Source organism: Microchirus variegatus (genome assembly GCF_963457635.1).
Source record: "Microchirus variegatus genome assembly, chromosome: 15".
Classification (NCBI taxonomy): Eukaryota; Metazoa; Chordata; class Actinopteri; order Pleuronectiformes; family Soleidae; genus Microchirus; species Microchirus variegatus.
Genome location: NC_139816.1, coordinates 19,024,312 through 19,036,797, shown reverse-complemented (window position 1 = coordinate 19,036,797; position 12,486 = coordinate 19,024,312). Strand labels below are relative to the sequence as shown.

General features: G+C 40.5%; 1 protein-coding gene across 1 annotated transcript in view; it reads right to left on the bottom strand.

Annotated features, from left to right (window-relative positions):
* Positions 1 to 9,483, bottom strand: part of cngb3.1 (cyclic nucleotide gated channel subunit beta 3, tandem duplicate 1) — a gene marked incomplete at both ends in the record, with an annotated part of 42,283 nt that extends 32,800 nt beyond the window's left edge. Inside the window, 12 exons of the mRNA XM_083901787.1 lie at positions 36 to 133; positions 228 to 387; positions 1,344 to 1,485; positions 2,610 to 2,732; positions 2,957 to 3,021; positions 3,122 to 3,208; positions 3,295 to 3,345; positions 4,464 to 4,996; positions 5,077 to 5,252; positions 8,164 to 8,302; positions 9,064 to 9,106; positions 9,367 to 9,483. Of these exons, the coding sequence (XP_083757913.1) occupies positions 36 to 133; positions 228 to 387; positions 1,344 to 1,485; positions 2,610 to 2,732; positions 2,957 to 3,021; positions 3,122 to 3,208; positions 3,295 to 3,345; positions 4,464 to 4,996; positions 5,077 to 5,252; positions 8,164 to 8,302; positions 9,064 to 9,106; positions 9,367 to 9,483 (1,734 nt within the window). The remainder of the gene's footprint in view (positions 1 to 35; positions 134 to 227; positions 388 to 1,343; positions 1,486 to 2,609; positions 2,733 to 2,956; positions 3,022 to 3,121; positions 3,209 to 3,294; positions 3,346 to 4,463; positions 4,997 to 5,076; positions 5,253 to 8,163; positions 8,303 to 9,063; positions 9,107 to 9,366) is intronic.
* Positions 9,484 to 12,486: the final 3,003 nt, after the last annotated feature.

The following is a 12,486-nucleotide window of genomic DNA, read 5'->3' as shown; positions in this document are numbered from 1 at the left end:
TAGTGTCTCTGGTGTCTCTTGTCACAGGCCTGCACCTTGAAGAGATCAATCTTCTGAAAGGTCACCAGATTGATGTCCACAGCGATGGCGGTTTTCATCACCAGAGGCAACTTGTCCAGCAGGTCCGACTCATCTAAAGGCATTGAGGCGAATCAGAAAGAGTTTACTCAGACACTTAACTGTTCTAGAAGAACTGATCCAAGGATTTTAGCAAAAAGTCTACTCACCCAACATGCCCTGAGCGTCCCAGGTGTACGTGTACCAGGTGCGGATTCTGTTCTGCACCAGAGAGGGGATGTGGTTGGTCACCATGTAGGACACCGTGTTGTCCATAGAGGCTCTGAAGTACGTCTGCCCTGCTGTGGCTGCACCGATGACGTCTCTCATCTGAGACCAGAAGGTGGAAAGAACAGACACATGAACAGAGAAAGAATGAATGAATGACAACAACAGATGATGGTAGTGGTAGTGCTACGACTAATGATTGTCAGTGTGGTTTCTAACACGACTGGTTTCTTTCATCTATCACGTCTACATCACCATAGAACTGACAAAAGTAGAAGAGGAGACGATGACTGTGACTCAGAGTTGCTGGTTTCTAGGACGGACTCATGCTACGGACACAACCTGTCTCTGCGTTACCTGTCCGATCAGACTGGAGAACACAAAGACGCCCGTGAAAAAGTTAGACATCTGAAAGGAAATCTCAAAGACGGTGTTGGGTTCGCTAAGACCCCCGATGTTGATCAGACTGCGAACAGCGTGGTAGTAACAGCGCAGGTACCTGTGGAGAGGGCGGGGGGCGAAGTTAGAGGGGCTGAGAGGATGAGCTCTGGACTGATGGAGAAACAAGAGAGAGAGAGAAAGTGTGTGTGTGTGTGTGTTTTGAAGAACTGCAGTACTCAAAATCTCAGCTTTTTGTTGCTTCACTCTCCCAGTTTTCAGTTTAATTCTCTGGAGGTCTTCGCTGCAAGGAAGTGAAATAATGAACCAACCATGTAATAAAAAGTGTCTTATATGAATCAAATTATAACTAGTTGTATTGTTGATTCATGAATAAACAGTATTTTTTGATGTTCCCTGTGATTTAAATATTACTTATATGTATATGCTTATTTAGTTTAGGTTAAAATTAATAATCTTCTCCTTGGTAATGATAGTAAGTAGTACGGGCTTCTCTGACACTGTAGCCATCTTGTCGATCTTGTCACTGAACATGTCGCATAGCAACCTGTTGGAAACCCACTAAACACGTCAGTTGCTTAAGACGCTTGATACGACAAAAAAAAATCCAATCATTGTTAAAAATGAACGGGAATTAAATATATCACAAAGACAACTACCTGGCCGAGAATGACGGACATAAAGAATGCCCCAAAAAGGTAGTTAGTCATCTGAAAGATCTGCCCGAACATGGTTTCAGGAAACGGCAGCTCAGCGATCATCAGCAGGGATTTCTCCGCATAGAAGAAGCAGCTGAGGTAACTGCGGCAGCAGCAAACACGGAACATAATATGTATATTATAAATATATATACAATAAACAAAATTGCAGCTTTGGCTCATCTTGTGTTGCATGTGAATGACAAACATAAGCCACCACTTTATATTTGTTGACCAAATGAAAAATAATAAAACAGACAACTATAAAAAATGACTCTTACTAAATGCAAAGGAAACTGTTTTAGTTTGGGATTCATTCATTAATAACCAACAAAATAGGCATCAAGAGTAAATTATTATTCACACACTGTGTCCCACCAACATGTCAATTTACATTAATAATCTGTGAGACATAATAGAGGATTGAGTGTGTAAAATTTAGCCCTCACCTCACCCTTCCTTTCCAAGTGTGTTACAGCGCTTTTCCACTACCCAGTTCCAGCACAGCACGACTCGACACACTTTTTCTTTTTTTTTTTGCTTTTCATAGTACCTGGTACTTTTTTTTAAAGTACCTGCTCTGAAGAGATTCCAAGCAATCTGAGCCAATACTAAACGGGACGTTGACAGACTGCCGGTCACTGATTGACAGAGTGTCGTGACTGGAAGAGTCGTGAGCGCAACGTCCGATACAGGAATCAAACCTGTCTGGTAATGCAGGAAGTACTGAGAAAATTCAAAAGCAAAATAAATTAACTGATTCGGTACATCGAAAAGAAGTGCTTTACAAGCCACTCGTTTGTGTTTGACGCATATAAAGTGACATTACATGTCATTTAGCAGTTCCATGCAGCCGTGCTACAATGACTCCGCCCACATTGAGGAGGTACTATGAAGTAATGGAAAACGAACCAAACCGTGTAGAGTCGAGCTGTGCCGTGCAGGTACTGTATGATGGAAAAGCACCATTGCTGTTACATAGGAGAGCCTACAGTTAGCATCAAAACTAAAAAGATGTTAATATAAAAGGCTCAATCATTTCAGTTTCAATTTCAAAACTTTAAAACCGCATAGGCAGTTTACTGATATAGTCTGCAGTTCATTACATGTTTAAAGAAAAACACACAAATTATTCTTTGCTTTATCATTGACAGTGTGGTAAATGATGTTTAGAACAAATAACTGCAAATGTGAAATGTGCAGAAAAGATGGAGACACTGTACTCACGCGCTGCCACGGCCAGAGTACACCCACTTGGTTGTGCCGATGCCCTGATACTCTGAAGCCACGTAGTAGAAGCAGGCGTTGAGGTGGAGCATGAAGAGGAGATAACCGATGGTCCGAATCACTCTGACAGAGGAGGAAAGATGTTACCGTGCAGTTCTGCTCTCTTCCTCTTTGCTTCTAGTGGCTCCATCATTGCCACCAGTGATGATGCTGATGCATATTAGGGAGTTTGTTTTTTTACTACATTTCTTACTGGAACTTCTTTCTACTGCAGAAATATTCCCATCCTTTCACTGTAACCAATCACAACCAACATTGGCTTTATAATAATAATAAACATGTCTTACCTCCAGATGTAAGCTTTGGCCATGATGCTCTCCAGACGATCACTGAACTCAAAAAATGTATCGGCCTTGAAAGGAGAAAATCAGGAAAGGAAACACGAAGGACAAAAGTGGCATCGGTTGGTTATGAGGTAGGATTCACATTCTGTCAAAACACGTTGAATTCACCTTCAGCAGACGATTGAATCTGAAAATGGATTTGAATCCAAATTGCAAGTAGAGCAGGTCAAAAGGAATGAGAGACAGCATGTCAATCTGTGGACATGAAGAGACAGAGGGGATGATGTCACATACATAAGCTCAACTCAAGTCCAGCATTCGACAAATTCATGTAACAATACCTTAAATCTCTGGGAATCCCTGTAGTTGGCCTTTGTCATCACTCTGTCTTTCTGAAAAGAGTCAAAGGTTTGTATGAATGTCACCTGATCTTTATCAACAACAAAACACAATCACCGGGCTCATTATTAATGTCAGAGGATAATAGAACCATGAAACTATGAGACTGCAATCTATATATTGTTTTTTTATATATATATATTTAAATGTCCTTCAAATCATCCTAGCTCTTTTTACACTTTTATTTTGTGCTATTTTGTAAAAATTTGCTGAATCAACCTTTTTTATTTATTGATTTATTTCAATATTATCTCTCTCTTTTTTGCAATTAAATGTCTCTGCACAGTATCTACCTAGATGTAGTATGTAACGTACAGGTCACATACTACATTGCTGTGAGTTGGAATTAGAACGAATGAATAGTAGAATTAGTGGTTTGTATATTCATTACATTTGAAGGTATTTAGTTATTTATGGAGAAGCAAGAAAATATAGGGAACTTCTGTGAAGCCTTGCTCGAAGTGAGGAGCTGAGAGGTGAATCATGTCTACATTGGAATTATTTGTTTGGGACAGCTGCCGAGTCCAAAAAAAAAAAATCTGTTGTGATGTATTTGTGTGGGTCTCCTGACACAGGAGTGTTAAAACTGCTTATAGAAGCACTGGCCAGGGAAATGATTGATCCAAAGGTTTGTCTAGGACAGGATGAATGTGTTGGTGTCTGTCACTGTCACTCTCCTGTTAGAAATAAGTGGCTTTTAGTGACAGAAAAGACAAGGGACAACGTTGTCCTAACATGCATTATTTTTTTACATTAAAAGTGGTCAAATCATCCGCCCATCTTCTACCGATTTATCCTCCACATGATTGTCACGGGGTTGCTGGTGCCAATCCCAGCTGACATTGGACAAAAGGCTTGACAGGTTGCCAGTCCATCGCAGGACAAACACAGAGAGACAAACACTATGGGATATTTAGAGTGTCCAATTAAGCTCTGTATGTTTTGGGACAGAGAAAACCAACGCACAAACAGGGAGAGCATGCAAACTCCATGCAAAAAGGCCCTTGTTCAGACCACTGGGTCATTTTGCTTGCAAGGCAACAACGGTGTAACCGCTACTCCACCATGTTTACCCACTCTGCACTACTCAGCAGCAGCACGTCAGACTCACTATGATATCTCCTCCTTTGACAAACTGTTTGCGGGCCTGGAAGATGACAGAGTCTATGAGGTAGATGAGGTCAGCGAGCAGGTCCACTATGAACCAGTATGGGATGGCGCTGGCGGTGTGGTACGGGAAGCACAGACGGGCCGTCATGAACCAGGTGTTGTAGTTGAACGCCAGAGTGACCAGGCTCAGCCAGGCGACGTAGCGTCGGTCAGTGAAGGGGTCGATGGTCTGCCCCAGCATAAAGTCCACACTGTCCTCGAGTGGCTTCAGCACCAAGTCCACAGAAAACCAGGCAGCTTTAGTGATCCTCGTCTTCATGTCTTGACTGACTTTCTCTTCTGCTTTCTTTTTCTCCTCCTCCTCCTTCTTCTTCTCCTCGTCCTCCTTCTTCTTCTGCTCATTCTCCTTCTTCTTCTTCTCCTGCTCCTCTTTCTTCCTTGTCTCAGCCTCCTCCTTCTTCATCCGCTCCTCCTCCGCCTGCCTCTTCCTCTCCTCTACGACTTTTGCGTAGTTGTCTTTGCGCAGCAGTGGAGCTGAAAGGACAGTGTCAAGAGCTCAGTCGAGCGCAAGGAACACACACATCACGTATGATCAATGCTGCGTTTGTACTCACTGACAGGAGGGCTGATCTCGGGGGAAGACGCGTATGGGTCCACCACTTTCTCCCTGTAGAGCTCCCTTCTCTCTCTCATGCGTTTGCCGATGGCTCTGAGATGCTCATCTGAGTACTTGTTGATGATGATGGGTGGTGGTGATGGTGGAGGAGGAAGAGGAGGGGCCGCATCCTCTCTGAGGATGGAGAATGCCATCAGAAAATAAGACATCTGTTCATGAGCTCAGGAAGTTCACGTGATTCCCCTTTAACACTTAAATGATTGTGTGTAATAGTAGTAAAGGACGGTAACCCAGTTTCTGATGTACTGAAGATGCACCAATGTATGATGTTTGGTGTATGAACAAGTGCTGAACAGTTTATGGGAAATCTCTCATTTCAATTATACAAAGAAAAAAATGACAAACATAGACCTACGCTATGATGTGTGGCTTGGCGGCACTGTCTAAAAGGCAGGAGGAGTAGCCTAAGATGCTGAGATTTTCATTGGGAGTGAACGGGATTAGAAATTAGCATATTCAGGGAGACAGCTCAGGTTGAACGGTTTGGAGATAAAGTAAGAGAGACAAGGTTGAGTGATTATACTGGACAAAGGATGCTGAAGATGAAGCTGGCGCTGAGCTATATAAATATAAATGAAATTTAATTTACTTGATGATCCACTGCCGAAAGAAGGCGTTGTACTTTTCTAAGAGACATTGACATGATTAGACATTTGCTTCATTTCATCATTCAATAGATTCAAAATGTGATGAAGCATCCACATCAATACAAGAATGACAACTTAAAGACATGACTCACCATTTTTAAAGTTAGGTGTAAACCCTCAGTCAAATATTCAGGCTAAATTGCAACCTTTGCAGTTTGCAAACTGCTGTTTAAATTGCAATTTCGAACTTGAAAACAATTCACTGTTCAGCACTTAGTAGCTGTTTTCCTGCATGTGGATAATCACTACAGAAGAGGATTACAGGGCTATTTATTTGGATGGAGTCACTCTGGTACAGAATGGAGAAGACTATTCATTTATTTCTATAATAAAGTGTGACCAAATAACTACTAAAATAAAGTTGTAAAAGAAAACGTTGTCCTCTCTGCTTCTTCATGGTGGAATAAGGGGAGTGGAATTACCTCATATTTCACTAGGGTTAGTATTTCTCTGAACAACTCCCTCGTACACAGACCTGTATCTACACTTTTCTCTGGAACTGCTTTGTCATTTTTCTGCTTTGTCATACTGAGCCCTCCACCCTCCTCACCCTCATTCTCACTAATCCTACTTTATCCCTCTGGGAAATGTTTCCTATTAATGAGCCACAACCGAGTCACTCAGATATTTCAGCTGTTTTTCCGTTATAATATATGTATGTGAATTTAAATAAAGACATTCAGACTGTGAGATGACATTTTAAATGGAAACGCTAAGCTGACACACACTTCAAGCTCAGATATAATGTGTTCATGTGTCGACTCCTGGTGGACAACTCTCAGTATTACACCGGCCGAGATACACGGCAACTGTAAATCATCACAACTTCTGAAGTTGCTTGATATTATTGTTAATGTATGAACAACATGGTAATGAAAATAAAAAAACGACATTAACTTTTGATGATTGCAACCTTTTGTTAACGTCAATGAAGTCAACAGAGAAAGAATAAGAGTGTGAGTTTCTTTTAAACATCACATAAATACAGATTATGCAATTAAAATACATTAAAAACACACAACAAAAGATGATAATTCCTTTTACTATATATTTGATCTTGATTTGAATTTTTCATTAAAGGTGTATTCCAGGATATTTCAGCCTGGGTTCTACACTTAAAAATGTGGTTTGTGCAACAATAATAAAACAATTGGACAACTGCACTATTCTTCTTTATGTCCACCAAAAGTGCTCGTTGTCACAGATGAATGCCTCATAATGTTTTTTTCTTGTAAGACTCTGACATGTTTACTCAAACATTAATGTCATTCTGAATTCTTAGAGTTCACTTGAGAGTTTTTGCAGGAAGACGAAGCAGCAATCGGACCAATTCTAAAAATATTTGTCAGTACTATTCACTCCCAAACACTCTGTATTCATAAATATATTGTAGGTGAAAAAGAAATCCCATAATTCCCCTGAAATCCAGTCGATGTAGATATGACTTGGCTTTAAACACCATTTACTTTACCGTCCTGGAGAAACTCAAATATGGTAAAAAAAAATAATGAACAATATCATACAATATAGTGCTTTATGATTGAGAATATGCCTCGTTTCCCCCAGAATGGCAATTAAGGTGATTGAAACATGATTAGGATCATCAATGTTGATTCATAGAGGTTCTGAGGAGCTTGGCCTTCAAGTCTGAGCATTTATATTTTAACATCATAATCATCAGACACTGCGGTGCTGGAGATAAACAAGCCTCTTTTACGACACGCCAATAACAAGCTGGCATCAGGCTCGCCCCGCGGTGGAGTACAACACATCACCTTCAGACCCCTGGCACTCTCATGATATTTATTCCACTCCTCGCTCAAGCTGATGGCTGACATCTTTAAGTGCAGTGCACCAACGCTTAACAACCCTCGCTCGCTATCCCCTGATGGAACTATAACAACAAGAAAAGTGTTCAAATGTTTGTTTACAGCTGCGAGGGTTGAAGCTGTCGTCACCCTCCGTGGTTTTTATTGCTGGGACAGAGGCAGCGGCTTTGCTGAGCTTCTTCAAGCTAAAAAAGCTGAAAAGCTTTTAATCCACTTTCAGGTCAGCCCTCTGTCAACATGCATGTAGCACCAGGGGATAAAGATCTGGCATGCTGCTTCATCTCTCAGGGTTTCTGTCTCTGTCTCTCTCTTTGCCATCGTGACAGAGGAGCTGTTTAATGTGATACTGGTTCATGATGCATGTTTGTGCCAAGTGGAATTTGAAGGTTTGGAGGGTGCTCCAGGGATAGTACTCTGTATATACACTCCCTTTAATTTATTTTACACTTGTGTCTAATATATTAATGCATCCACTCAACAATCACTTCTGATTTGATGGTGATGTGTTTCTAAAGCAACAAGAAATTAGAAAAAGTTTGCAGGACTTACCCCTTAGGTCCAAGGGTTGCTGGAGCTGCTGGAGGACCTGAGGCAGGAGCAGGAGCAGGAGCAGGAGCAGGAGCAGGAGCAGGAGCAGGAGCAGGAGCAGGAGCAGGAGCAGGAGCAGGAGCAGGAGCAGGAGCAGCTGCTGAAAAATGTAACATTTTAGTCATATTTTAATCTTCTTGGTCATTTTCAACAAATCACAGACTTTAACAAGGCTGCTTCAACCTGATTTTCCACATGTTCTGGGAGAAGATACATGATTTGTTATACAGTTTTTAATGTTACTGACTTTTTCTTCTTCTACCTGTTTTGCTGTGAAGGACTTTGAAAGCCAGCATTGACCTCTTCATCAAAATCATGATATGTTTGCTTTTTTATTGTTCCTTGATAAACAGTAGCCCACACAGTAAATGTCTATCTTGTTTTTCATATACATAAGTCTGCAGATGATCATATGCTCATTTCAGGAAACAACTTCTTATTATTAGTGTAGTTTCATGCTGTGCTTCTTAAGCACACAACTGGGACATATAATTATAGAGGAGAAAGATACATCTTGTGGACAAGCAGGTTAGAAATGATCAGCGCGAGTCCTGAAGAGACCAAGCACATTGTACAGTTAGATTGACTCAGTTTAAACTGTTTGGCGCAAACAGGACAGGTGTTGAACTGATAGCACAAGAATCCACTGAAGGTCAATTAATGTTACAAATTATTATCTGTTCTGTTGTCGGCCATCTGCTTGTTTGCGCGACAATCACAATTGTAAAAAACGGTTTTGGTTGTTTTTGATGTGATAATTGTGAAATTATCTTTGTGCGTATGTATATATCCATATTAATTTACCACAGATGAAAGCATTAAAAATAAGCTTAACATGTTTTAAAATACATGATGACTTACCCTGTGGTTTGGCCTCATTCTCTTTACTGGCTGTTTTCTCCTCCTGTAAGACAAAACAATATTTAGAACAAAGTCACGTGTTTGTTCGGCAATACACATCCACAGGGGCTCAGTGGTGGTGAGTGGTGTCTTTCAAACACAAGGGAGAGGGTTCAATTCCTAACACTGCTACTGACAACATGCTGATGTGATGATTGTGAGAATGGGTGCTCGTAGATGCCCCAGACAGTATGAATGAAAATAAGATCATTTTTATTTACTCTAAATACAAATAACTTTTCTCTCCTTTTAAACCGTTCTTACCTTGGCTGTAGCAGGAGCTGGACCAGGAGCAGGAGCTGGATCAGGGGCCACCTTGGTGGACCCAGGAGCCCCTGGCCCCTGTGGCCCACTGAGGAGGCCCTTTACTTTACCAAACATGTCTAGAAACCTGAAAGAGCATCTGCAAGTGGCTCCCAAGACGAGGTGAATGCACTGATTCCTCAGGACCTTTAAGATCCCCTCCTCTTTCTGCCCGTCTACCACCTTCTTCTACCACGCTTTGAAAACAAGACCCACTTTAGTCCTGATGGTATTACTGCTTTTAGCCCCACTAATACTCTCGCACACAGAAAAGCCCCCACCATCATCAGTGACATCTAAGAACATCACCATCCCAATAGGCTTATGGGTGACCACTCAATCAGGGGCCCTGGAGAACAGCATACACTGACAACATGTGAGTGGATATGGGAAGTACATAGACTACATACTGTATGTATACCGTTTGTGTGTGTGTGTGTGTGTGTGTGTGTGTGTGTACATATTTTAATAAGATGGTGAGATTGAAGGTTTTTGGAGATTGGATATGTATATATGCATATGCATATATATGCACATATACATACCTATGTATATACATATAGACATCATGTGATAAGTTGAAAAGAAAGTGTATGTGCGCACATACTCATTATTATTGTGTCAGTTTTTATTTATTGACCAAAAACCTTCAATCTCACCATCTTATAAAAATACAATTTACAGCAGATTTATTTATTTGTTTACTTATTGGTCACATTCTTAAGTTTAGTTGTAGTTTTCTTTAGACGTTAGTGGCCATTTAAGGGAGCACATATTTATGTACAACACTAGTATTAACACTAGCTTTTGTTTCTATTTTACAAAACTTTTTTTTATTAAATTTTTTGCATTTTTTGTGGCCATTTGTACAGTGTATTATATCATGGCATCGTTAATTCATGGTATTTTCTTGCATGTTAACGACTTTGGCAATTCATTTTTTGTTGCAATACATTATATCATAGCAAAACTATTTTGATGGTGTTTCCTTTTTTTGATGATTATTTGACGTACTAAGGTGTTTTTTTTAAAGACACACTATGTAGGAAGTTGAATGAATGTATGTACCTTGGTATTATATATATTTTTTTTTCATTCATTCATTTAGTCTTACTGGTTGTTTTCCACAATGTTTGCAGTGATTCACAGTACAGTATCATTGTCAATTGAGCACCGTTAATGACACAAATTTCATACGTGATACGAGAAGGAAGAAAATGCAGTTGTGGCTATTTCGCCTGATAAATAGCTCTCCATTGTAATTTTTCATTATCTATTGCATATTTTCCTGTTTTGCGTTTATCGCTTATCTCACTGAGCCACTCGCTTGACTCGCTCGTCATTAAGAATCCAATTTCACCACTGTCGCTTCATCCCCTCAGCCCATATTCTGCGGTTCCATTCATCTCCTCACACAGAGGACCGACCGGTGAAATGCTGCTGCAGCGATGCAGACAGGCTGGATTCAGCCGTGGCTTGGTGTAATGTATCTCAGAGCGTTCTTAAGGATCATTGACTTGTCTGGGAGCAGAGGAGAAGGGAAGAGGGTGAGGAGGAGGAACCGAGTGTTGATGCACTTTTCCATGGCTCTCCATCTCTCTGCCACCCAGTGGTGCAGAGAGATTGGTCATTATGTGCTTCTACGCCTCTACCATTAATCTAATTAATCCTTAGGGGTCAGGCCGTGCTCCTAACATTATCGTGAGAGATGAATATTCGAAAGAAAAAAAAAGAAAAAAAACGATTGGCCGCTTTGTTGTTTATTTACCGTGCAACTGTGGAAAACTTCTGAGACTGTGCGCAGTGGAGCAATGGTAGCTCAGTGGTATAGCAAATAATCTTTCAACTGAAAGGTTGTGGGTTTGATTCCCAGCTTCTACGCCAGTCTGCATGATGTGTCCTACTTAACGCTTAAAACAGAGCTTTGTGCCTGCTTTATTCAACTGATATGAACATACAGCATAAGAATGTGCAACACTGAGTGTGTTTACATGCACACTAATAAACCGATTACTGGCAATAATCAGGTAACTGGAATAAACCATTTAAGGTGTATATACGTGTGTCTAAGAAATCAGGTTATTGACAGAATCCTAGGTGTGTTAAACAGGTTTTTTAAAAAAACGATAACGGCAATAAACTGATAATGAAATCAGTTTATTCTGTTTACATGAGCACTTGAATAACCAGACAACTACAAAAACCAGATAATAATCTGTTTATTAGTGTGCATGTAAACGCACTCATATACTGTTATTTATCCTTTCTTCAGCACAACCTAGGGAATCTGATGTTTTTGAATATATAAACACACCTGAGCAAAAAGTGCTCAACATTTTTTTAAATCAATTTGTAATGTGGAAATATGTCAAAGTTCAACTGGCCTGTTTTTATGAACAAAAATAAAAGAAAAAAACCTGTCTATTTTGTGACCATTGCACTTATATAGCCACTTAACACTACTAAAAATGTGATTTAAAATGGATCATAACTTTTACTCAAGAACACAGTTTAAAGCTTGTACTATCGCACATGGGAGTTATGGAGGTCTACTTACATACATTAACTTGTTTTTATGGTCAAAAACCTCCTAGTTGCTGTAAATGATCCGATAGAAATCTCTCCTCACTGAAGCTCTCGTCAGTCAGCGTGTTTCAGACTGAAATCTCACACCCAGGAGACAGACTGTGTTGTGATTGGCCAATACCTGGAAGTGACGTAATCAGCTCACCAGCTCTCAGAAGCGCAGCTCCCCCCTCTGGAACGGTGGATGCTCTGCTACTCATTATCTAAACATTGTTTTAACAGTGTTTAAAAATAGCTTCGTCACGACTCCCCGCCGCAGTCCATTTTATGACTTTGACCCCGAGTCAGAAAACACTGTCGCAAGTGAAACACCTCCACAACAGAAGTTCTTCTTCTTCTGCGGTAGAATGTACGCAATCGGGTATGCCCGGACTAGGAGGATCCACTGTTCAGGAGAAATGCTGTTTACGTAACCAGACCGGGTTTTTTCAGTACAACACAGTGTTCTCAGCAGTGGCTGAACTGTTTGTTTTCGAACCTTCAGGGCTTCATAAA